The sequence below is a fragment of the Cavia porcellus genome, unplaced genomic scaffold, assembly GCF_034190915.1.
Source record: "Cavia porcellus strain 051 isolate PalLab524CR breed Dunkin Hartley unplaced genomic scaffold, mCavPor4.1 scaffold_1, whole genome shotgun sequence".
Classification (NCBI taxonomy): Eukaryota; Metazoa; Chordata; class Mammalia; order Rodentia; family Caviidae; genus Cavia; species Cavia porcellus.
In genome coordinates, this window is record NW_026947484.1 from 55,998,653 (window position 1) to 56,026,475 (window position 27,823).

The window sequence follows — 27,823 nt, forward strand, 5'->3', positions numbered from 1 at the left end:
CGCGGACAGCGCCCAGGCGCCTGCTCCAGCCGGAAGGGATGGGGAGAATTCCCAATGACGCATTTAGACTCAGGTTAAACCAGCACGATTTCGCCCCCGCTTTTCCTTTACCTTACGAGAATAAACGAGGTTACATTGAGCTCCTCCTGACCCGCGAGGCTGTCTTCACGCACAACAAATGCCCGCGGTACAGGTGGGCTGTTGCGGGCGAGAAAGCGAGGAATTTTGCAAGAAATACATGAACCCCGTGGCGCCCCAGGAAGCCACAGTGGTCTGCGCCTTGGTGACCAGCCTTCAGGGTGGGAGATGGAAGAGATCTCTGGCTCTCTCCTCCTCGTTTCCTTTTCTGCAGGGCTGAAGAGCAGAGCCTGTTGCTGGCCAGCCCTCCCCTCCTCTTGGTCTCACACCCAGACCCAGCCAGACACGTCTGCTCGCGCGCGAGTGTTTACACACGTTCTCCAGCAAATCCAGAGGCGCGGGCACATGCACTTCGGGGTTAAGGTAGGGGGGTCAGGGCCTCTGTCTGCACCAACAGGCACAGGCATTGACACACGCAGGCCAGGAAAGCGTGTCGCCGCGGTCGTGTGTCCCCACGCAGGTGCCCAGAGCGCGCCTGGCGCGCGGTTGCTGAAGCGATCGCGCGCACAGCCACACAGGCCACCCTTAAGTCTGCTGGCTGGACCCCATCTCCATGACAACAGGCATGGAAGGTGAGACACTGCCGCTAACAACTTACTTTCCCCCGCCCCTTCCCTTCCGCATCCAGTAGCAGCTTGCAGGCTCCAGTGCAGGGCTGGGGAGGGGCGCGCCCTCCGGCTCCAGTCTTTCCCAAGCAGGAAGGGGGGGGGGGTCAGGAGGGAGGAAAGGAGGGATGCAGGTCAAATCCTAAAAAAGAAAGGGCCCTGATGCTACCGCGGATGCCGAAGCTGTCATTAAAAAAAAAAAAAAAAAAAAAAAAGTGTTTCTGTGTGCAAATTGCTGCTGCTTCTCCCGTAAAATTTTATGGGAAGTTTCCATGGTTCCTCGGCTTAATATGTAGAAAGAGAACTGGAGACAAACCGGGCAGAATCCTCAGGACGATCTAGGTGTCTCTCCTGAAACGCTTTTTAAATTTTTTTCAGACCAGTGCTTTGGAAGGAATCAGTATCCGAGGAGTCATCCAAAGATGCTCTTAAAAGACAAATTCTCTTAAGGTTTGAAATCTGAAAGGTTTTAGGGTGGATCTGGGAAGATCCCAAGGTTTGGATCTCAGGGAAACTCTGAGATTTATGCGTTTCACCTATGAAGACATCTGGGTTTGTGATTTAAGATTTTTCTTTCATGTCCATCCATTCCGTTCCTTACGATTAACAGCTCTGTGCAGAGGTGGCCTCCGTAACGTTCTGTTCCTCTCTACCTTCAGTACGATTTAATAACCTTTCTGTGTGGTGCGGTGTGGGGGGTATATAGATAGGAGGGTTCGTTTTTAAGCTTGGGTGATCGTGTATACGTGTCATTTCATCGAATTATGAATGTTGTGTCATTAGTATCAGAGATTCTTATATCTAACAAGCAACACTAAAATAATTTTTACCCAAAACATCACATTCCACTCTTCTAACTGTTCCAGATTTATTGTGTGGACTGCCATTACTAGATAAACAAAAGGGGAAAACCTGTTGAGGAAAATAAAAATATGGAAGGTTTTTTTTTTTTTTTCAAAAAAGCCAAGTGCATACATTCTTAGCACTGGTTTCTGCAAGTATGCATTGTTTCGTGCAAATGAATTAGCTTCGTGTTTCTGAAAAGTGCAATTTTATGTCTCCTAATCAGGAAGCTTATTTCACAAAAGAAGTAAATACCACTTCCATTTATATATATGAAGGGCTACTTCTATCAGGCATAAAAATGCTACCTTTGCTTGTTTACTTATACGACTGATTGTTGGTTGCTAACTACAAAGCAACTTTGTGAGATCTGGGCCTTTGATATCTACAGGTAATCCTTGGCCTAACCCCATGACTCATCAAGGCCTGCACATTTCAGGGCTTCACACTTGCTGTGAAAGAAATCACGCACTCTCAGCCTCACTGCTTGCCTCTGAAGTGCCTAAACATTCACTTAAAGAACCTGGCTCACAGCAGTCTTTTCCTATATGCAGTAGTATTAGAAAACTGTAACTAAACATTTCAATTATGGAATGCTGATGATTTTATTTATTTTGTGGCATAAAATGTTTAATTCCTAGCACTACTCAATTGCACATTCTACCCTACCTGTTTATTTTTCTCAAGTTTTCCCATATTTTTAATGGATAGAGTTGTACTTTATAACCTCGTTCTTGTCATGTTTGGTCTGTCAAGTTCCCACTTTTTAAGCCGATGTTTTCCTCCCGAGGTAGCCATTGCAATGTCTCCTGTGCAGAGCCAATGATTTTTTGTTTCCCATTCCTTCCAGCAACTCTGAAAATCTTTCTTTCCTCCTTAGTTACTGAAAATTTTAGATACCTGAAGAAATCAGCACTATAATTGAACTCTTCTATTCATCTTAAATTTTATTGTATTGATGTTTTTATATCAGCACACTTAAAATATATTTTCAAAAACTTCAGATTTGATGCTGAAGTGAGAGAAAGCATTCATTTCAAAAATCAAACAAAAGGGAAAATTTGAAAAATTAGAGTCTGAAATACCAGCATTCCAACTGCTATCCCTATGTGTTTGAGTCCCAGGACTGTTTGCTGAATGCATTGTTGGGCAGTTGCTTAACTTTTGGTTATATTTTCTTGTGTAGGAATAGCCTCCAGCTATGGCCAGATTTTTTTCCAGCCTTGATTGCTTTTCAGGACCTTTAGTTTATTTTTTTTCTTTAGTATAATGTAGAAAGTTAAAATAGAGACGGGCATGGTGGCTCATGCCTGTAATCCTAGCACTCAGCAGGCTGAGGCAGGAGGATCATTGTGAGTTCAAGGCCAGCCTGGGCTACAAAGTGAGCTCAAGGCCAGCCTGAACTACACAGTAAGATCCTATATCCCAAAAAGACAAACAAACAAACAAAAAAAGTTAAGATAAATAGAAAAATCTGTTTTTCCTTTTTAGATATTAATAAAACCCTGTTGTTTCTCCACTTAAAATTTTTATTAAAAATGGAAATTTCATGCCTCTTTGCCCTTAGTTAAATTTAGTTGGCTTTTCTTTGGAATACTGAATACCTGGTCACGACCTTATTATTAAAATGGTAGTTCTCATCACCTAACCATCTACACCTGTGTGCAAGAAAAATGTATTTTATCAAATTTCCTTACTACCTGGCACTGTTCCCTCAGTCTCCATCATACCTAACTCTTCTTTAATTTAACGTCCTTCCTTGACATGCACCTGACGAAATAATGCTGAAGGCCAACCCCAAGGCCTATTGCTCAGTGATCAGCTTTCATCACCACTGCAGAACTTGGCAGGATATCAAGGCTCCTCCAGGAGCCCTGCCCTGCTGAGTCCCAGCTGAACTTCCTGCTCCATCCAGATGTCCTCCACACCCTAGACACATCTGACCCAACTGAATTGATGGTTTCTTCCACCTCCAATCTTACCTGGTAACAGCCAACAAGACCTTAATGGAATCACAACAAAATTGGACAAGCAGGAAAATAATATTTTGTCCAAGCTCGATCAATCTAATACACATCTACCTGGATTAAAACAAAACAACACTTCAAATATCTGTATGCACTGTTTGCACTTCTTTGATATTTCCTTTTCTAAGCAAGCTCAAAAGTTCTTTATTTCTCTTAAATTTGGATCTGCAAATACTTTTATGTACTGGGCTCTCTCCATCCTGTGTAAATTCTTTCACACAAAGTTTATTTGACCATCATACCCTTAAAATAATTTTCCCACTGGAAATTTCATGCTGAACACCATGATCTCGTATGTGTCAGGCGGGAGTATCACAAATTCACTCATTTTAGAACTAACCTCTTGTTTACTTTCTAAATCTATATTTTGTTCTTACTTTACTACAGTTAATAAAAATATTATTTTCCTGCTTGTCCAAGCTTGATAGTACTACGCATCAGCACCTCACTTTCCATGGCCCCCTGGGCTCCATCACTCACCAAATCCGACAGCACCTGTCTTTGTGAGCATATTTCAAACCCACACTCTCTTCCACACTCTGACTAATGCAGCCCTACTGCTTCTCTAGAGAATAATCTCTTTTCCAGAATGTTCTCTCCCTCAAATTTATGTCTATTTTAGTCTTGTTACCAAACAACCTTTAGGTAAATAAATTGCAAACTCTTAGCCCACAGTCAACATGTTTCACAAATGGGCTGCACACTGCCTTTCCACCATTTTGTTTCCCATGTTCCCTTCTGCTTGGACCAAAATTTATACACTGTTTTCCAAATAAATCTAGCACTTTTCTGTTTTGTCCCACACCCAAATCTAAATCCTTCTCTCTTTCAAGATTCAGTTCAGCCAGGTGTGGTGGTTGACACCTATAATCCCAGCACTTGGGAGGTTAAGGCAGGAGGATTGCCATGAGTTCAAGGCCAGCCTGAACTACTAGCAAGACTCTGTCTCAAAAAAAAAAAAAAAGGAAAAAAGGAAAGAAAGAAAGAGATTCAGTTCAAATACAGTCTCTTGCAAGAGAAAATTTCCTGATCCCCAAATGCATGAAATTTCTATTATCTTTAAATTTGCTTATCCTCTTTGAATATTTTTCCTCAAGATGTTAGAGGTAATAATATGAATCCCATATGGTTGCTATGATGATAAAATAAAATAATTAAAGCTCTATTTGATCCACAGGGGATACTGAATACAAGTTTATTTCCTTTGTAGAACTCTACATTTTCTCTCTTACTAGTTGGAATCTCTTTGAAGAGAGGGGGCCCTGTCTAAAAGAATATAATTTCAATGCAATAAATATTTTGGTGCAAATATTATGAATATATCTACTTTATATGAAATATAATGCTGGCATTAGTGCTTTTTATCATTTATGATAACTTCAACTTAGGAAAGGTTTTGCTTTTCAAAGAACAACTCACATGTTTGATGCATATTAATTATTTATTAATTGTAACTTGCAGATTTATTTCAGATAAACTGCCAAGTTATGTCTCTCACATTTGAACTTGAACATAGAACATTTGGAAATATTTATGTTAAATTTTAGGCTCTGGTTTCAGTAGAGAAATCTAGATTTCAGAGTTGTTTTGAATGTGGATTCTGTTACCTGCCGCATAACTTCGTGACATGTGTGATAATCATCGTGTGGTCACTGCAGTGTGGCCACTGTTCAAAGATGCTGAAAAGGACGTAGATAAAGCTAGGGATCCTATAGAGCTATCTTCATGGTACAGAACATAAGGAAGAGTAGTTTGATGAACTACAATCTGCATAAAAATATTATCCAGGCATGTTTCACATCTTCCTAATAAACATATCACAGGAGACTGTTAGATGCATTGCCAAAAACATTACACAGTTTTGTGCTAGTTCCCTGATCCATTTTTAGTAATAAACTTTCCAAGCCCAAAGTGAATTCACCATTAGCTATAGTTTGGATCTGGGACACTCACCAAAGGCCGATGTGTTGCAGACATGGTTGCACCTCATGGCAGCACCGCGAGGTGGTGGAACTTTCTGGACATGGAGTCTCGTGGAAGGAAATGAGCTATGGGGAAGAGGGTGTGCTTGCCGTGACGTTTCTCCTTACACAGGGCCAAGGCAATCGGACCAAGCCACCACGCCCAGAAACCGCTGAAATTATAAACCAAAATTAATTTCTCTTCCCTTAGATTTAATCTTTCAGCTGTTTTGTCACAGTAGCGGACATCTAGTGCAAAAATTGCTTATTACAGTACAGTCATGTCACCTTCTAGTGACTTCTTAAATGCTGACAAATCACCTGTCAGAGATTAATTGCACATCATCAATACATATTTTTTACAATTTCTCATTATTCCTGAAAATGGAAGCATTTCTCTGTCTGTGCCCATACCTCTGACAACTGCCTCAAGGTTAGTGCACTTTTTGAAAAGTGCAAGTTATAAGTTATCTGATTCTTCAAACTCATTTAATATGTCTTATTGTTATTCTACTACATTGTTTTTTGTTTGTTTTTTGGTCTTTTTGAGACAGGATCTAGCTATGTAGTTCAGGCTGACTATGAACTCACTATGTAGCCCAGGCTAACCTTGAACTCAAGGCCATCCTCTTACCTAAGCCTCCTGTGGCTGAGGTTACAGGTGTGTAGCACCATGCCCAGAATTCTTATCACCTAACATTGATTGATTTTTTTGTTATTTTTAAGGATGACCCTACATTGGTTAAAAAGGCAAAAATAGATTCAGTAGTTCTGTCTTTTCTGTGTCATTTGAAACCATTAAACTGTCTTCCACAAATAAGAGGCTTAGTCTTTTTGTTCCTTGACTTAAACATATCATACATAAAATTCTTATTTCTACTTCAATGCCTTTGGAATGGCAGTGTCCTCAAACTTCCACATTCCTCCCCCAGATATTTTCATGGATCCATCCCTGACATTATTCAATCTCCTGGCCAAGTATATTCTCCCTGGGGAAGCTTTGCTAACCTAATAGCTTTGCTAACCTAACATATGCAAAGCGTAGCCTTTATCTGCCATAATTCCCTTTCCTGTTCATTTTTCTTTCATGACATTTATGGTTCCAATTGTCTGGCATTATATATATATATATATATATATATATATATATATATATATATTTGTGAATTTTAAGAAATACAAATGGCAAATAAGTATATGAAAAAGTGTTTAACATCATTGGTCACTTGAAAAGTGTAAATTAAACAACGGTTATATATATATATATATTTGTGAATTTGTGAATTTTAATAATATATATACAAATACATATATTCATAGACTAGACTTAGACATTTCATATTTTATTTTGTTTTGTTTTAAAGAGAAAAAAATAATACAAAATTTCAAAACAAGATAGGAGAGTAACAACGATTAATATATTGCATATTGTTATCTTTAAAATAATTGCTTATATAAGATACAGACATAAACAACTGATTATAAAACATAAACCTTTCTTTTCAGTGAACTAGTAGAAATTAATAGTATAACTATTACTTTTTTTCCTTTTCCTTTCTTCTTTTCTCCTTTCCCCTATTTCAATTTCTCTTTCCTTTTGAACAGCTTCTTCCCATTTCATCATATTTATCTTATTTACTCTTTCAACTTCTCACACTAAGGAGATAAGATGATGTTTTACACATGTGTCTAATTTATTGCACTTATGAGTATGGTCTCAAGTTGCATCCATTTACCTAAAAAAGACTCAAGCTTATCCTTTTTTATAGCTGAATAATATTTCATTGTCTAAAAATACTGCATCTTTTTATCCATTCCTCAGTTGATGGGCTTTTGCTTTCTTTCCAAGATTTAGCTATTACTAATTGTGCTGTTATAAACATGGGTGAACATATATTGTTATGATATGGTGTTTTTAATTCTTGTGGGAAACTACCCTGAAGTTGAATAGCTGGGTCAAATGGGACCTCTAATCTTAGATGTTTTTAGCAATCTGCACACAGATTTCCACAGTAGATGTACCAGTCTACACTCCCACCAACAGTGGAGAAGTCTTTTTCTCCATAGCCTCGCCAGTGTTTGTTATTGATTGATTCTTGATAATAGCCATTCTTTCTGGGTTGAGATAAAATCTCCGTTGTTTTAATTTACATTTTTCAAGTGACCAATGATGTTAAACACTTTTTCATATACTTATTTGCCATTTGTATTCTTCATCTGAGAACTGTATATTCATCTCAGATGCCCATATTTGAATTGGGTCTTTGAATTTGGGAGGTCTGACTTTTAAAATTCTTTATATGTTCTAGGTAGAAGTCCTTTGTCTGAGGAACAATTGGCTAAAATTTTTTTCCCAGTTCTCTTTTCACTCTTTTGGTGATTCCTTTTGATATACAAAGCTTTTTTTTTTTTTTTTGGTACTGGGGATTGAGCTCATGACCTCACACTTGTCAGGCAGGTGCTATGCCCCTGAGCTGAATCCCCAGCCCTCTAAAGACCTTTGTAATGAAATCTCAGTTGTTGATTCTTTGAAGTACTTCTGTGGAGTTTTGGTTTTATTCATGAAGTCTCTGCTTACACCTCCATCTTAAAGATTTCTTCCTACATTTTCTTCCAGTACATTTAGTGTTTATGTGTTAAAACTTAGATTCTTGATCCATTTTGACTTTGGTTTATTGCATGGTTTAGTTTTAGTGTTCAGCATCTAGACAGCCAGTTTTTCCAGTACCATTTATTAAAGAGACTTTCTTCAAGTGAACATGTTTGCCCCTTTTGTCAAAAATAACTGAGTGTCTTTGTAGTTGTGTCTATATTTTCTAATCTCTTCCACTGATTCTCAGGTTTGTTCATTTGTTTTTATCAGTACCATGCTGATCTTATCACAGTAGCTTTGTAGTATAATTTCAAGCCAGGGCTTGTGATGCTTCCTGCCTTGCCTTTGTTGCCCAGAATTGCTTTCAATATTCTAGGTATCTTATATTTCTAAATGAAATTTAAGAATGTTTTCTCCAGTTCTGAGAGGTATGCTAATGGTATTTTCATTAGGATTACATTAAATCTGTATGAGAATTTTAGAAGTATGGCCATTTTCACTATATTAGTTTTTCCTATCTTTGAGCAAGGGATATCATTCCATTTTCTGAAATCTTCTTCAAATTCCCTTTTGAAAGTACTGTATTTTTCATCCTAAGATCTTTTATTTCTTTTGTTAGGTTGATTCCTAGTATTCTTTTTGGGGGGAGGATACTATTGTGAAGGGTAGGTTTCCCTAATTTCTCACTCAGTAAGTTTGTTGTTTGCGCAAGGGGGGAATGCTATTAATTTTTGAAGGTTGAATTTGTATTCAACTATACTACTAAATTTAATTATGAAATCTTAAAGTGTTTTGGTAGAGTTTTGGGAGTCTTCTGTGTGGAGTATCATGTCATCTGAGAATGCTGACAATTTAATTTCTTCCTTTCCTATCTTTATTCCTTTCATTTCTCTCTCTCTTGTCTAACTGCTCTGGCTAATGTTTCTAGAAGTATATTCAATAAGAGTGTTGACAGTGGACATCTCTGTTCTATTCCTGATTTTAGAGTGAAATCTTTCAGGTTTTGTACATTTAGTAGGATGTTGACTGTTGATTTGTCATAGATGGCTTTTATCAGATTGAGGTAATGACCATCTATTCTGATTTTCTGTAGAGTTTTTGTCATGAATGAGTGTTGGGCTTTGTGAAAAGTTTTTTCTGCATCTGTTGAGATGATCATGTAATTATTGTCTTTGGCTCTGTTGATATGTTGTATTATATTTATCAATTTGCATATGTTGAAACATCCCTGCATTCCTGGGATGAATCCCACTTGGTCATGATGTGTAATCTTCTTGATGATTTGTTGCATTCTGTTTGCTACTGTCTTATTAAGAACTTTTGCATCTATGTTGATTAGGTAGGTTGTTCTGTAGTTCTCTTTTTAGGTTAGGTCTTTCTCTGGTTTTGGTATCAGAGTAATACTTGCCTCCAGGAATGAGGAAGTATTGATTACCTTTCAGTTTCATTAAAGAGTTTGAGGAGTATTGACATTAAATATTCTCTAAGTTTCTTGTATAATTAAGCGTGAATGCATCGGGACCTGGGTTTTTCTTTGTTGGTAATTTTTTCATTACATTTTTTACCTCATTAATTGATATTGGGTCATTCAGAATTTTTGTATCTCCTTGATTCATCTTTGATAATTCATACATACCTTCTGTGTTTACCATCCAATGGGAGTAAAGATTTTTGAAATAGTTATTAATGATGTTTTGAATTTCCACAAGATCTATAATGATTTGACCCTTTTTCATTACTCAGTGCATGAATGTGAGTCCTTTTTTCCTTTTTGATAAGGGTTGACTAAGGGTCTATCAATTTTATCTATTCTTCCAAAGAACCAATTCTTTGATTCATTAATTCTTCATATTATTTTCTTAGTCTCCACTGCAGTAATTTCTCCTCTGATCTTTATCATTTCCTCTCTTTCATGTGCTTTGGGCTTGTCTTTCTCTTCTTTTTCTAGAAGCTTAGCTTCAACATTGGGTTATTTGTGCTTGTTCATTGTTCCTGATGTGAGAATTCCTCACTATAAATGTTCCTCTTAGGACTACTTTCATTGTGTCCCATAAGTTCCAGTATGTTGTATCTGCATTCTAGTTTAGCTGTGGAAATTACTTAATTTCTTCCTTGGTTTCATCTATGACCCATTGGTTGTTTAGAAAGGTGTTACTGAATTTTCATGTGTTTATGGAGTTTTTGCAGTTTTTTTTGGCCATTGATTTCCAATTTCACTGCACTATGGTCAGATAATATGCATGGGATAATTTCAATCCCTTGGCATTTAAGAATGTTCAGTGGGCTAGTATATGTTGTATTTTAGAGAATGTCCCATGTGCAGCTGAGAAGAATGTGTATTCTCTGATGATGTTGGGTGGAATTTCATGAAAATATCTACTAAATCCATTTGTTCACAGGTTTGGTTCAGTTCTGATCTTTTTGCTAATTTTTTGTTTAGTTGATCTATCTCTTTGTGCCAGTGGGGTAGATAAGGTCTCCTGTTACAATTATATATTACTTATTTGATTTTTCATGTCTATATTAGTAATTATCTTATATAGTTATGTAATCTCATAATTGATCCATAGATATTTATGATTGTTATCTCTTTCTCTTGAAGTTTTGCCTAACAGGTATACAGTAACCTTCTTTAATCTTTTGATCTTTCTTGGTTTGAAGTTCATATTGTTTGCAAATAAGATAGCTATCCCTGATCTTTTCTCAGTTTCTATTGCATGGAGCATTGTTTTCCACCCTTTGACTTTCAGTCTATGAATTTCTTTTTGATTTAGCTGTGTTTCTTATATACAGCATACTGTTGAATCATATTTCTTGATTCATTCTGCCAGTCTATTTCTTTGGATTGTGAGTTGAGGCCATGTACACTGATGGCTATCACTGATATGTATTGGCATATCTCTGTCATGATAGTTTCCTCCTGTTGGTCCCTGACTTTTCCCCTCAGTTTCATTTCTTGCCCTGCCTGGTAATTTCTTTCTAGGAATTATGGTCATTTTATCTCTGTCTAGAATGCCTTTCAATATTTTTTGTAGGGTTGGTTTGGTGTTCATGAATTTCTTCAGTTGTTCTTTGTCATGTAATTTTATTTCTACATTAATTTTAAAAGATAGTTTTCTACATTAATTTTAAAAGATAGTTTTCAGGGTACATCACTCTGGATTGGAAGTTGTTTCTTTCAAAACTTAAAATATTTCACTCCAAGCTCTTCTTGACTTGAGGGCTTGTGTTGGGAAGTATGCTGCGATGGGTTTTCCTTTATAGACGATACATTTATTTTCTCTAGTTGCTTCTGATACTCTGTTCTTGTGCTGAATTTCTGGAATCTTGATTATTGTATGCCTTGGTGTATTTTTATCTTGGTTGTGGCTATTTGGAGTTCTATATGCTTCCTTTATTTGGATGTCAAATTCTTTATCCATGCTCGGGAAGTTTTGTGCCATTATTTCTATGGAGACTTTTTTATGGCATTTGTGCAGTCTCCAGCTTTCTCACTACCCCAATCCATCTTACGTTATTCTTCTTTGCTTCATCTTGTGGCCATTGGATTGATTTTTCATGGTGTCTTGCTATTTTGAAGATACCTTTTCATGATCACTAGCTGCAATTCCATTTTCAAGGTCTGAAATTCTATCCGCTCCTTCATTTAATTTGTTGCATGTATTTCAGTGGAGGTTTTAATCTCCTGGTGCCGCATCTGTGCAGCTCTCAATGTTCCCAGGGTGAGGACAATGAGAGGATGGAAAAAGGAAAAGTCAGAATCCAGAAAATGGAGGTTGTGTCGAGCCCTGTCTCCTGATGGGAAAGAAGCAGGAGGCGGGGACAAGGAGTGAGAGGAAGGAGCAAGCGAGCTCTAGCATCCACAGTGCATTTATTTATACACTTGGGAGACTAAGTATCAGGTGAAACCTCTCTGTTTAAAAGCCTATCCATGTGGCTCGGCTCAGGCACCCAGGGTTCTTGAGATCAGAGCAGATGTCCATGTGACTTGCCTCAGGCATTCTCTGTTCTTGAGACTAGTTTTGGACTGGCCCCATACAAGATCGATATTCAGCTTCAGCTGCTCCCCACATCTTGGATTTCTGTCTGGATCTGTTTCATGGATTCCATTTCTTTCCTATGTTGGCCATTTTTTGTTTCCATCATTCTTCAAAGCTGATCAATATCTTTGATTTTAAGCATCATTTATTTTTGTACCTGAGAGATTATTTTCTCTTTAACCTTTTCCATTTATTTTTTCACCTCTGTTGCTATCATTGCAGAAAGTTCCAGTGTTTGACTTCCAATTTCATCTATCTTATTGAGTTCTGGCCTTGTCCTAGGTGAGCTGGTTGTTTAGGCTTGCATTTTGTTCTGTGTCTTGTCATTTTCTATTTCCCATTTATTATTTTAATTTGAGTTCTATGTTGATGCTTGCTGGTTTCTTAATTGATAGTTTTATTACTAGTAGTGAGGATTCCCTAGGAGATGTCTGTTCTTCAGGATTGTCTTCTAGATGCAGGTGGTCCTTTATTGCTATTCCAAGAGCTGCCTTCCCAATTTGTAAAGGATGCACCTAGCACCCAATCCTTTTTTACTGAGCTGTGGTGATGACTGTGACCCCAAGCAATTACAGTGTTACATAGAAGGGAGAAAAACTGATTATAACAAGTATGATATCCTGGTTAAAGCAGTACAGTTAGCAATAACAATAGTTTCAAGTATAGTTTAACTGCTGACAAACTATGTTAACCGTTAACCTCCTACCTGTGACCATACACACAAACCCTAAAATTATGTAACAAAATCAAAGCTATAGCATATACTTGTATTCAGTGACTTTCCCCTTAGTGAAGTGATTTTATCCTACTGTGGGAAGTGGGGGAGGGGGTTAAGATGGACAGGGAACAAGATAAAGTGACCAATGAGGTCAAACACAGTAGATTCAAGGCGGAGGTCAAAGGATGGTCACCCAAGTTTTGGAAAAATGTAAGATACAGGAGAAAAGTATGAGATAAAATGTGAAGGAGTAATTCCAAAGGGAAGAGACAAAGTTTACTCACTTCAATGTTTAAATTCAAGTAGTTGAGGAAAGAAAGAGATCTATGGAAAAAAATGAAAAGAAGAGGCAGGAAACCAAAATGGTGAAAAAAAAGAAGGAAGAAAGGAGAACAGGAGAGAGAAGACAAGAAAGAAAGAAAAAGGAGAACCAGCTAAAGAGAAGAGGGGGGAAGCCCCGAAACAAAAATAACCACAAAGTATAAAACAAAATAAGATGACATCCAACCACACAGGAAAGGCTTAGCCACTCACACAATAAGTAAAAGTGGTAAAATACCTCTGGTGCTTACAGTTCTGTGGCAGTGTCCGTGTTAGATCCCAGCCATGTGCCGCGCATGGAGCTGATCTTGGCCTCTGGATGTGGGGCTGCACTGGTCTTCTGCCAGTGGAGTTCTGCACAGTCTAAATGCTGACCGCTTGCTCGTGTTTCGCATACCCCCATGTTGCTTGTCTCACTGATTACTCTGCCCTCCAAAGGCCCGTATGTGCCTGTGTGCCCGGCCCAGCTGTCCGGGGTCTTGAGTTAGACATTTTAAAGTCATTGTGTGTAGGTCTTCTACTGGGACATGACACTCAGTATGACAAGTATACATTGCTCTCAAAGTCACAATTATGTAGCCCAGGGACGACACCACACAGAACAGACACTCAATTTACATTTGCTTAGTGAATACATTTGCAAAAAATGTTATTTGTTACCTTAAATTCATTCAACCCTTTAGACTTCCTGACATCTTCAAAGTTCCGATCACGTTTTGGCATTTTCTGTGGTTAGTCTGCATTTCTTCTGTATTTGCACCAATAATAGAGATATAAATTAGTTATTAATTATTTAAAGTCATGTAATAGCCATTTGTCTGTTGCTTAAAGGAACTTAAAAATAATGATTTTATTTATTTATTAAGTGACTCTGTATATGTATACATTTTCCATTCCCCTACCTGATGCTGAAAGCCTTTGAAGTATCTTATAATCATCTTCTTGGGTAACATAGCACTCAAGTAGATAACAGGGACAGAGGAGGAAGGAATAAGTACATCAGAAATATTCATGCAAACAAAGTCACTGCAAATGAAAACGTAATTCAGTTTTGCACTTCTGGGTTCCAGTTAATGTCAAAATAATATAACAACTATACCATTTCTTGGAAAACTCACAGAGTTGTTAGGAAAGATCTACTCACTCTACTTTTAAATACTAAAAATCATACGAATGTTTCTGGAAGTGCTATGTTGACTAATTTGATAGTAAAAAGCAAGAACAACAAACACTAAAAGAGCTATTGAATTTTTATAACGATCTTCAAGACCAAGTTTTTTGTTTGTTTGTTTCATTTTTTTGTTTTTTTGTTTTTTGTTTTTGGTACCAGGGATCGAACTCATGACCTCACGCTTGCCAGGCAGACATTTGTGCTGCTTATCTATATTGCTGGGCCCAAGACCAGATTTTGAAATCAAATACAAGTTCTTCTTATTCATTTAATTTTAACTAAATATATTTTCATATTTTCTGGATACTCAAAAATCAGATTTTTAAAAAGTAATAACTTCATTCATCAAAATATATATTCTCCCACATATTTAATCTAATTCAACTCAGATATTTATCAGACACCCATAATGTTTCAGGAAATGGGTCACTAATTAAGAAATAGTTATTTTTTCTACTAATTCACATATTGCCTCAAGCTCTAAGCAAAAGGTATTATCTGGTATAACCCTAACCTTAACTCTCTCTCTTACTCTAACTAGGAAGACATCTTGTTTTAATCAAAGAGATAAATAGCATGAGTATTCTTCACTACATCTAGACAACACCTTTGATTGGTGGTTAGTTGGTTGATCGGTTTTGTGGGTTGGTAAGTATTACCATAACAGAGTATTGTGGCTTAATTATTTGCCAAGAACTAGCTGATTTAACTCCTTCAAGGACAAGCTGTGTATATGTCTACATCATGATTTTTAAAAGCATCTAAATAAATTTATCTAGAACCTTAGTTATAATCAATGTAAACTATTTCTACTTGTTGGCAAAATGAACTCATTAGAAAATGAACAAGTCATTGAAGTTGCCCAGGTGTTTAACTTTTTTTATAAATATCTTTTTTATTTAGAACTTTCTTTTTTTAAAATTTTATTTAAAAGGAAAAAAAAAGAAAAAACAAACAAACAGTGTAAGAATACAAGTAGTACAGAATTACAAAAAAACAGTAAGAAATCACTAGTTAATAGATTACATATTGTCATCTTAGAAATAGTTGATCAAGTTACAGGATTAAAGCACACAAAGTGGACAGTGAGACTGCTAACAGTTGTGTTCAATGATTCAACAAAAACTCAGTAATATGGTCACATCTATCTTAACACACCTAAACACACTTGCAGTTGTATCCTTTAGAGCACCTTTTTTTCCTCTCTTTTTTACAACAAAATTTACACATTTTGGATTTTATTACTCCCATAGTTCTTACTACTTTTTTTGGAAGAGAATGAAACCAAATACGACAAAACAGGATAGACATAGCACATGATGTAAAAACAGAGTACACAGTTATCAACAATGGTTACCATAATGCTTCTTGCTTCCTTAAAATGAATTGCCTATATCATTAGGTATAATAAAGTTGAACAAAACAATACAGAACAAGACCAATAAAACCTAAACATTGTAAACATTACAGGACTTCAAAAGAAGATAATAGTCAAACCAGAATGGGCATCATAGTGAATCTTATTGCCTTCAAAGTAGTTGCCTATACCCTCAAACTTTATACTATCAAACAGAACAGAACAGAATCTAATCAGTCAAAACAAGATAGTGGGAGTAACACAGGACTTCAAATCAAATTAATAGGAAATCAAAAAAGTTACTATAATATATCCTGCTAATTTTTTTATTTTTCCCCCTTAATTAAAAAATAATAAAAAATATTTTTTAATGAATAAAGGGGAGATTGAGATAAAAGAGGACATAACAACATAACAATACAGATCAAAGCATGACAATTTCAGCAACCTTAGTGCTTCACCACCAAATAACCCAACTTAATAGTAGTTACCATAGTGTCTTTTTCCTTGAAATATTTGAATGTAACTTCTTATACTATAGCATCAAACATATCAAGACAGTGTGAAAACATTCAAGTAGATGAAAGTATTACAGGTTATTTAGAACCAGAGAACAGAAAACGAACAACGGTTTCTATATTATCTCTTTGCCTATAAAAATTTTTGTTTATACTATCACATATAATAAAATCCAGTGAGATACAACATGATAAAACCAATGGACTCAGAAGAGCAACAGTTTGGTGGGGCTTCAAAACCAGATGATATTAAATCAGCACTAGCTATTATGATGTCTTGTTTTCTTCAAAATAGCTGTTCATTTCATCACAGGTAATAATATCAAGAAGCCCAGAATAAAGCCATTCCAAATAATGAGTGAAAACTTTATAAGCCTTCAAGGCCACATAATGGGGAATCATGATTACCACATACTTTTATATATTTGAATCATTTCTTATACTAGAGAAACTATTCAGTATTTACACATGTGAGTTGGACTTATTTCAATTCTGAGTATGGTCTCAAGCTGCACCCATTTATTTATAAATATCTCAATGTGATCCTTCTTTATAGCTGAGTAGTACTCCATTGTATAAAAAGACCACATTTTTTTATCCATTCCTCAGTTGTTGGACACTTGGGTTGTTGCCAAGATCTGGCGATCACAAATTGTGCTGCTATAAACATAGGTGGGCATATATCACTGTGGTATGATGCTTTCAGTTCTTCTGGGAATATGCCTAAAAGTGGAATAGCTGAAACAAATGGGACTACCAATCCCAGCTTTTTGAGAAATCTCCAGACTGACCTCCACAATGGTTGTACCAGTCTACACTCCCAGCAACAGTGCAGGAGAGTTCCTTTTTCCCCACAGCCTCTCCAGCATTTGTTGTTGGTTTTCTTGATCCTGGCCATTCTTTCAGGAGTGAGATGCAATCTCAGCGTGGTTTTAATTTGTATTTCTCTAATGACTAATGATGATGAACATTTTTTCATGTATTTATTTGCCATTTGTATTTCTTCATCTGAGAAGTGTGTATTCATCTCAGATGCCAATTTTTGGATTGGATCTTTGAATTTTGGGTGTATGAGTTTTTTAAATTCTTTATATGTTTTAGACAAAAGTCCCTTGTCTGAGGGGGAGTTCATTAAGATCTTTTCCCAGTTTGTGGGTTTTCTATTCACTATGCTGGAGATTTTTTTTTTGACACACAAAAACTTTTTAATAAGAGGTGGTCCCAGTTATTGACTCTGGGAAGTATTTCCCATGCGGTTGGAGTCATGTTCATGAATTCTCTACCTACCCCTATGTCTTCAAGATTTCTACCCAATTTGTCTTCCAATAGATTTAGTGTTTTTGTTTTAATATTCAAATCTTTGATCCATTTAGATTTTAATTTAGTACATGGTGATAGGCATGGGTCTAGTTTTAGTTTTTGGCAAATGGAGAGCCAGTTTTTCCAACACCATTTATTAAAGAGACTGTCGTTCTTCCAGTGAACTTGTTTGGCTCCTTTATCAAAGATAAGGTGTTGAGTGTGTTTGTAGTTGTGGTTGTATCTTCTAATCTATTCCATTGATCTTTGGCTCTGTTTTGATTCCAGTATCATGTTGATTTTACTATGGTTGCTTTGTAGTATAGCTTTAAATCAGGGATTGTGATGCCTCCTGCCTTGTCTTTGTTGCTTAGAACTGTCTTTGTTATTCTAGATCTCTTCTCACTCCAGATGAATTTTAGGAGTGATTTCTCTAGATCTATGAGGTGTGTTGATGCTATTTTTATTGGGATTGCATTGAATCTGTACAAGAGTTTGGGAGAATGGCCATTTTCACAATGTTTATTCTTCCTATCCATGAGCAAGGGATGTCTTTCTATTTTCTGAGATCATCTTCAATTTCTTTTTTCAGTGTATTATAATTTTCCCTGTATAGGTCTTTCACTTCTTTCGTAAGAGTAATTCCTAAATATTTCATTTTTTTGGTTGCTAGTATGAAGAGTGCGGCTTCTCTTATTTCTCTCTCTGTGACTTTGTTGTTAGTGTATAGGAATGGTATTGATTTCTGAGTATTGATTTTGTATCCAGCTACATTACTGAATTTATTTATTATATCTAGCAGTCTTTCAATGGAGTTTTGGGGATCTTCTATATAGAGCATCATGCTATCTGCAAATAACGATAGCTTAACTTCTTCTTTTCCTATCTTTACGCCTTTTATTTCTAATTGCTCTGGCTAGTATTTCCAGTACTATATTAAATAGGAGTGGTGATAAAGGACAACCTTGTCTTGTGACTGATTTTAAAGTAAAGGCCTTCAATTTTGGGCCATTTAGTATGATACTGGCTGTTGGTTTGTCATAGATGGCCTTTATTATATTGAGGTAAAGGCCATCTATTCCAATTTTCTGTAAAGTCCATATCATGAATGAATGTCGGACCTTATCAAAAACTTTTTCTGCATCTATAGAAATGATCATGTGATTCTTACTTTTGGCTTTATTGATATGGTGGATTACATTTATTGATTTACATATGCTGAACCACCCCTGCTTGCCTGGGATGAATTCTGCTTGGTCATGGTGTATAATCTTCTTGATGATTTGCTGCATCCTATTTGCCAATATTTTATTGAGGATTTTTGCATCTGTGTTCATTAGGGAGATTGGTCTGTAGTTCTCTTTTTTAGTTGGGTCTTTCTCAGGTTTTGGTACTAGAGTGATATTTGCTTCCAGGAGTGACTTAGGAAGGATTACTTCCCTTTCAATTTCATTGACTAGTTTGAGGAGTGTTGGAATTAGGTCTTCTTTGTATTTCTTGTAGAATTCTGCAGTGAATCCGTCTGGGCCTGGGCTCTTCTTTGTAGATAAGGACTTAATTATATTTTCAATTTCATTAATAGAGATTGGGTTATTCAGCAGTTTTACATCCACTTGATCTAGCTTTGGTACTTCATATGTTTCTAGGAATCTGTCTATTTCTTCTGTGTTAAACCTTTGAGAGTAGAGGTTTTTGAAATAGGTGTTGATGACCTTCTGTATTTCTATAGAGTCTGTAGTGATTTCACCTTTTTCATTTCTTATTGCATGAATTTGAGCTTTTTCTTCCCTTTTTAAAATAAGATTGGCTAGGGGCTTATCAATTTTATTTATTCTGTCAAAGAACCAACTCGTTGATTCATTGATTCTTGGGATTGTTTTCTTAGTCTCTATTGCGTTGATTTCTGCTCTGATTTTTATAATTTCCTCTCTTCTTTTTGCTTTGGGCTTGAGTTGCGCTTCTTTTTCCAGCTGTTTGAAGTGTAGCATCAGGTTATTTATTTGTATTCATTCTGTTTTCCTGATGGGGGAACTCAGTGCAATAAATTTTCCTCTGAGGACGGCTTTCATTGCATCCCACAGATTCCAGTAAGTTGTATCTGTATTTTCATTTTCTTGTAGGTATTGTTTAATTTCTTCTTTAATTTCCCCTGTGACCCACCGATTACTCAAGAATGTGTTATTCAGTTTCCATGTGTTTGTGGGATTTTTGCAGTATCTTTTATCATTAATTTCTAATTTCAAAGCGCTATGATCCGATAACATGCAAGGGATGATTTCAACTCTTTTGCATTTATTTAAATATGTTCTGTGAGCTAATATATGGTCTATTTTAGAGAATGACCCATATACTGCTGAGAAGAATGTGTATTCTGATGTTGTTGGGTGGAACACTCTGTATATGTCTATGAAGTCCATCTGTTCACAGGTGTGATTCAGTTCTTTTATTTCTTTGCTGATTTTCTGTCTGGTTGATCTGTCCCTTGTTATCAATGGTGTGTTAAGGTCTCCTGTTACAATTATGTTACGGATAATTTGGTTTTTCATCTCTGTTAATACTTGTTTTATATAACTGGGTGCTCTGGAATTTGATACATATATATTTAAGATAGTTATCTCTTCCTCTTGGAGTTTTCCCCTAATGAGTATGTAGTGACCTTCTTTGTTTTTTTCTGATCATTGTTGGTTTAAGTTCACCTTGTCTGCAAACAGGATGGCTACTCCTCCTTTTTTTTTTTTTTTTTTTTTTTTGATTCCTGTTGCGTGAAATACTGCTTTCCATCCTTTGACTTTCAGTCAATGAGTATTCTTCTGGGTTAGATGGGTTTCCTGTAAACAGCATATGGTTGGATTTTGTTTCTTGATCCTTTCTGCCAGTCTGTTTCTTTTAATTGGTGCATTGAGACCATTTACATTAATGGTTATAACTGTTATATGTTGGTTTATTGTTGACATGTTATCTTTCTGCTGTTGCATTTTTATCTTTCTGTTGTGTTTAATTGTCTGCTTTGCTTAGTGGTTTTTTCCTTTGTGTATCTAAACTGTCTTTCAATATTTTTTGCAGGGTTGGCTTGGTGATCATGAAGTTCTTCAGCTGTTCTTTGTCATGGAAGTATCTTATTTCACCATCGACTTTCAATGATAGTTTTGCAGGGTACATCAGTCTAGGTTGAAAATCATTTTCCTTTAGGATCTGGAATACTTCACTCCATGCTCTTCTTGACTTTATTTTTTGTGCTGAGAAGTCTGCTGTGATTCTGATAGGTTTTCCTGTATAAGTGATCTGCCTTTTCTCCTTGACAGCTTTTAACAATCTACTCTTGTGTTGGATTACTGGGATGGTGATTATTATATGTCTGGGTGTAGTTTTATTTTGGTTATGACTATTTGGAGTTCTATAAGCTTCACTGAACCTGATGTCGGTTTCCAATCCCATGCTTGGGAAATTTTCAGCTATTACTTCTCTAAATATCCTCTTGATGTCCTTTATGTTGCCCCTTCTTTTTCATTAATCCCTATCAATCTTATGTTGTTTTTCTTTGCGTCATCTTGCAGTTGTTGAACTGTTATTTCCTGATTCTTTGTTATTTTTAAAAGATCCTTCCTTTCCTGTTCACTAGCTGCAATCCTGTCTTCAAGGTCTGAAATTCTATCTTCATTTTCATTGAGGTGGTTTTCACAGCTTTCAGTGGAGTTTTTGATTTCCTGTATATCTCTGTGCATCTGCTTTATGTATTGTTTGCTTCTTATATTGCTCATCTAGACATTCTATCTTTTTGTTTAGTTCCTCCAATTTTAAACTGTGTTTTCTTTAGATATGTTTGGCATCTCTTTCATTTCTTTTATCATTTCTTCTTTTACCTAGGAGATTATCTTGAGTTTGAATTCCTTTAAAGCTTCCTGGAAGTGCTTGTTTATTTCAGTAGCTATTATGTCTGATATTTGAGGTGTATGGCATATTTTCTTCAATATACATTGCTCCTAGGGTTTCTTTAGGTTAGAGATTGTAATTTGGTCTTTCATTTTGTCATTTTCCTATATTTCTGTATTTCAAGTGTTATTCGAAAGCTTCCTCAGGGACTGTTGGAAATCCACTTCTATGTTCGCAGCTTCTGGAACTCTGGCACCCAGTTCCCCCAGGCCGCTGGGCCTCTGGAACCTGTGGTGCTAGCCTGCCTGCTTAGAACTCCGCAGTCCCAAACAGGCTGGGCTCTGGGGACAGTGTGCGCCCACCTGCTTGCTTAAAACTCCACAGTTCTCAAAGTGCAGCCGGAATGGGTAGGCCTATGTAGGCGCCTCTGACCCACGTAACTGTTTCACTGCACTTAGACAGTGAGGGTCATAAACAGGCTGGGCTCTGGGGACAGTGTGCGCCCACCTGCTTGCTTGGAACTCCACAGTTCTCCGAGTGCAGCCAGAATGGGGAGGCGGATGTAGGCGCCTCTGACCTGCCTATCTGTTTCACTGCACCGGGAAGGCTTGAGGGTCCCAAACAAGCTGGGCTTGGGGGAGAGTGCTTGGGACACTTACCCCAGAACGCTGGGCCTCTGGAACTGGTGATGCTTGCCTGTTTGCTTAGAAATCCACAGTCCTCCAGACACATGGGGAGATGGATGCAGGCACTCCAGACCCACCTAGCTGTTCCACTGCACCCAAATGGTACAAGGGTCCCAAACAGGCTGGGCTATTTAGAACTTTCAATAAAGAAAAGCCTAGGTCTTGATGGATTCATAGCTGAATTCAAAACACAAGACAACAACAACCAGGGTTGGGGCTCTCAGGGACCACAACCCAGGTCCTGGCCCTGGTGCTTCACCCTCCTACCCCCAATACCAGCTCTTCTACCCCTGACTGGTGTTTAACTTTTGTGATGCCAGTTGTTGTAAGCTAGATGCCCCCTGAAACCAGACCCTGAAGCAGAGTTTAGTATGTCCCCTGGTTGTCAAAGAATGTCTTTGGGCTCAACCTTCAGAATGGTGGAGAAGCAAATGGATGTGGGCACCAGTGAACAGCTCAGCTGATCCCATGTGGAACTTTAGAGCTGAAGTGTTGCTTCCCTTTGAGTCCAGAGAGTCATGCCTGTATACTATCACTGTGGTGGAATACGACCTTCCCTAGGAAGGGGCATGACCTTAGGTGAGGCACCTGTCTGCAGTGGAGGCTGTCCCCTTACAGCTAAAGGCTACAGACACCAGACAGAAAGATATTGATAGGAGGACACTTGATGGGCACACTACAGTGTCCACCCATAAGCCAAGTGTATTTCCTCCTGTCACTCACATATCTCTGAATAACTGAATGTGTTTCAAAGTCTAGCAAGTTTTTGCTCAAGTAAAGCAAAAAAGCAAGTAAAAACAAGTGACCAGTCAGCTACATGACCCAGGCTTGATCAAGCATCTTCAGGTAGAAACATCCTGCTTTTCAGTTTTTCCATTCATTAAAAAAAATCACCAGGGTACACAGGTATTTCAACAAATGATTTTAATTGAAGAGAACAAGAGAAGTAGAAACTTAGCCAGAAAAAAGCTCATGGTCAATTTTCAGTCATTGAATAATTCACTCTCCTAAGCCTTTTCCAGGATAAATAATATGAGAACTTGGTCTTCAGTAAAATCATTCTGAGTCACTTAAGTGATACTAAAAAAAATTAGGTTCACTATACTCTTATTCAGTAAGGTATAAAAGTTATTTGATATGTAGAAAGAAATTTAATAGAACAGTTTGAAACAATGACAACAAAAATCTCCAAAAACCAGTATACCCTACAATGTACTTGCCTTGGTTACTTTTTTCTCATTGCTGAGACAAACTGCCCAACTCCCCAAATTAAAAAGGGACATTTTTATTTAGCTCAGAGTTTGTGGAGGTTTCAGTCCATAATCAACTGACTCCAAAGTAGGGTGGCAAGGCAGAGGGGTATCAGTTCATGGCACAAAACAGCAAAAGCAACAAGAGCCAAAGAGGAGGACAGACAGACCAAGCCTCTTTCTCTTCCTTACATTGTATGCAGGCTACCTGCCCCATGGCAGTATAGCACTCACACCCGTAATCCCAGCATTAGACCATGAATCAATCACAAACTGCAGAAGCCCACCCCTTTTTGTGGGGGACATCCAGACCCAAACCATAACAGTAGAGAATATCTCTGCCAGCTCAGGTTTAATAGAATTCTCTGTAACCAAAACCATTATAAAATACATATGGATTGGTATTGATTGATTGCATTATTCACCAAATATTTCTGAAAGCTACAAAGCTCATAGTTACTTCCTTCACCCCTTGATTTCCCTAATTATTGTCTCTATTCTTCTCAGGATACTCAGTCCAAAATATTCTCAAAGGCTAGTTACTTAAACATAATTTTAGAAAACAACCAGAAGAAACAATAACAAAAAGAAAACACCAAGTCTAGCATTTTCAGTTACTGGATGACAAGCTATTGGTGACATCCTTTCAAGACGAGTTGCTAAACATTAGTAATCACTTGATCTAACTAGCTATTTTATTTTTACAATGATTAATTAATTTAATTTCTTGCAACATCAGATGGGGGAAACTTATTTAGTTTGGCATATACTTTCTGAACATTTTAGCTTTATTTTTAGAATCTCAATGTAGTAGGATTTAAGGATGAAAATCTGGTAAGAGAGGACTTAGGGGCTTTGTCTTGAAGCTGAATTTGCAGAGAAAACATGCTTCTGGAATTTTCTATAATTTAGGGGATACCAAGAATTAATGGGGATAGTATGGAGGTTGCTGATGGCCCACAACTTTTGCTACTGTCACTTGCAAGACCCTACATTAGGCATTGGTGGTCTTAACATAATTTTAAAATTCAAAACACTCTGGTTCCTCATCAGATCAAATAAATCTTTAATCACTAAAAAATGCAATTGCTTTCTTTAACAAATTCACATTTAGTGTATCAGCCATAACATAAACATAAAAGCTGAAGGAGTGACAAGAAAGAAGATATTACACCTGTTGAAAAGAATCATTTTATATCAGATGAAATGGCACCTTATGGTATGAATTTCAAAGAGTATGAACAGAGTGAATTCTATGTATATTTATGGTATTATCTACACATTCAAAAAGCAAGAGAAAATTAGAAGCAAGTTCAAAGAAGCAACAGGGATAACCTAACAATGATGTAAAGGCTTTGGGGGTTAATTAGTTGATTTTATATTTAGACTTTGTAGGCAGCTCCATACACCCACAAAGGTAATTCTTTAATCACCACAATACAAGTAGCATCTCCAGTGCTAGTTTGGTTCTCACTCATATCTGATGTCTTCCAACATCTTTTGTGAGTTAAGTCAAGAGGATCTGAAAAAACTTACCAGATTTTTATGAAACAACTTCCTGCTCTATACCATACCAGGGTAAAACTAAAGTGAGTCTGATTTTGTCCCTAGGCCAAGCACTGATGCCAGCAGAAATTCTGAAGAACCACAAGAATGTACCCATGAATAATGAGTAGTACCTACTGCGGCAATTCTTCAGCTAAGATGAGCGTCAACGAAGTCTCCACTTTCTCATTGACACTGGAGCAAAAAACTGGCTTTGCTTTCGTTGGGATTTTGTGCATCTTTTTGGGACTTCTTATTATCAGATGCTTCAAAATTCTGCTAGACCCATATAGTAGCATGCCTTCCTCTACATGGGAAGATGAAGTTGAAGAGTTTGACAAAGGGACATTTGAATACGCACTTGCCTGAGAGTTCCAGATGTAGACTTGTTATGGTTGGGACAGTGAGAGAAGTGGGGGCTGTGTCTGCGAGTACCTTGTGTGTACTGGAGAGGAACTCATTCATTCACTGAATTCAATAAACATCTGTGATTGACCCATCAACCGTCTTGTGTAAATGATGACCCACTGTTTGATTTCTCACTCCATTCTCTCTGCCTGGAGGTTTCTAATGAGTACAGCATAAACATGCTTCCAGCCATAGAAACTATCTTTATTCTTTCCTGATCTGAGGCGCTACTCCTTTTCTGATGCTAATGATTATCCTGGAGGCATCCTGTTTCCTTTCCCTAGTAAAGCTCAGGCACCTTCTCTCTAGTCCAGACTTCAGATGGCTCTGCCTTTATAATAAGACTGGGTTTTAAACATAAAGGACCTTTGGTCCAAAGAACAAACAGAACAGGATTTTTTATGAGACCAGTGCACTAATCCCTGACCTGTGGAGGCCAATATGAATTCTTAAAGCATAGCCAGGAGTCCAAAAGCTTCAAAGGACTAAAAATCAAACCAAACCAAACCAAGACAAACAAACAATACCCAAATCCATATAATCTAAAGATTTCCAATGTTTACAAAGCCCTGACCTTTTTAATTTTTCTAGCACAATTTCTTGTAATAAAATATTTCAATCCAAGAATTCTTGGGATCCAAACTAAACCTGCCTCTGACTAATGCTCCCTTCACCATCCTTTATACAAATAGCTCGGAGAGGAGAGTATCTACCACAACACAGTGGAAGGAGGGATTTCCCAGAACACAAAATCCACTCTCAGTCTGACACCATTAGTTAGCTATGCAGTCTTGGGCAAGTAAACTAATCTCTGCTAATTTCAATGCCCTGAAAATGCTACAGAGATCCAAAAATAAAGATTTAGAATGGCATAAGTTTTCAAATTAGGAGCTTAAATTCAAGAGATTTGAATTCTGATTTTGGCCCCAGGCAAAAACTAGCTTTATGATCTAGAAAGTTATCTAGGATCAGTATATTTTCCACATCTGCAAAACAAGGCCAAGAAAACCATTCTGCCTATCTTGCAAGAATGTTGGGAAGACCAATGAGATAATGAAGGTGTCAGCACCCTAAAAGCCCTAAAAGAGCATTAATACATACGGTGCTGTCATTATTTAGTATCTTATTCAAGATGTAGCAAAAGAAGCTCTCCAACTCTAAGAAATAATGGCTTTGTGTAGAAATTCAATCTCTTTGATCTTAATTCTCTTAATTTAAAAATGGAAAGGTAGAATTATATCATCTCAAAAGTCTTTCCAGCTACACACTTCTGATTCTCCGTGGTTACTGAGTGAGGGAATATAGCAAGGAATAACTAAAACCACAAACGTTTACGGCACACGGGACTATAGAACAGCGAAACATGCTACAAAGAAATAAGACAAATATTGATCGAAAGCATTAAATTAGGTGCTTTCCATTTATGTGATACCCTTCCAATTCTTTTGAATTTGGGGCTACTGTTTCCATTTTATTTTTATCTCAGCTTCACACATGAGGAACTGAGTCAAAAAGATCAAATAACTCCCTGAGGTCACCAAGCTGGGCATGCTTCTGTTTAGAATTAAACCTGAATGGTATAGCATGTTCCATACACCCTGATACTCTCTTCTACCCTTCGTCATCTTACCAACATGGTTACCACTCAGGAAGATGTAATTCCAAAGCCAGCCATCCCCCTGAGATTCCCTGACGCTATCTATCTCCTAGTAGATTTAGAACACATCTGGGTTAGTTGTGACTCCTCACAGAAAAACTTCCACCTCAAAAAGTCTCTCTTTGCCCCTGTTGCACAAGAGGGCAGGCCTGGAACACCCTGTAGCCAGGCAGTAATCTGGCTTAAGAGGACATAGCTGAGCTAAGCTCAGCTGAACTTGCTCACAATTGCATATGTCAGAACTCTAGATACCTAGATAGTGACCCAGGCTTTTAAAGTGCACTCTCTAAAATAAGTATTCATGTACCAGGTGTTTTCTTTATCTTCCAGGTAAAACAGCCACCAACATTATCCATTTTGGTAACTTTAATACAGCAGAACCAGATCTTTAATTTTTTAAGCAAGCCTTCAAAAGGCAAAAGATAAGAAATGTTTATGTGTTGGAGCTCTTGAAGCTGAATACACATGCAAGGCTGTGGTGTGGCCTAGGCGTGGCTGAACTGAGAAGGAGGAGACACCAAAGCGGGGCAAGATAAGCCACAGCTGAGGCCATCTGGAGACCTTCTGGATGGTTTTCCTTAATTAGCATCATCTGTTTCTCTGAGGGGTCCTTGAACCCCTCCCAAGATCTTGTTCAGGTTTCCTACATTTTCCACTCAACTCCCTGCTTGTTCTGATTAATATGGGCTGCCTAAGGTCAGTAGGTCAGCCAGCTAGCAGAGTTACAAACTCTGCAGAGGATTTTAGTCCTCTTGGAGCCCTAAAGATCATATCTCTTGTCTCATTCCTCTGGCCTTCTCCATGCATCCATTTGGG

At 37.4% G+C, this 27,823-nt stretch overlaps 1 protein-coding gene across 3 annotated transcripts; it reads left to right on the plus strand.

The window, feature by feature from the left end:
• Positions 1-25,445, plus strand: Ctxn2 (cortexin 2). 3 transcript variants are annotated; one of them, XM_063248289.1, is made up of 3 exons: positions 1-710; positions 1,122-1,295; positions 25,009-25,445. In XM_063248289.1, the coding sequence occupies exon 3, from the start codon at positions 25,066-25,068 to the stop codon at positions 25,309-25,311; it is 246 nt and encodes an 81-aa protein (XP_063104359.1). In that variant the 5' UTR covers positions 1-710; positions 1,122-1,295; positions 25,009-25,065; the 3' UTR covers positions 25,312-25,445. The 3 variants fall into 3 exon arrangements, with proteins under 3 accessions (XP_063104359.1, XP_063104354.1, XP_005004618.1); XM_063248284.1 differs by having other exon boundaries at positions 1,122-1,193; XM_005004561.4 differs by lacking the exon at positions 1,122-1,295 and having other exon boundaries at positions 11-710.
• The last annotated feature ends 2,378 nt before the right edge of the window (positions 25,446-27,823 follow it).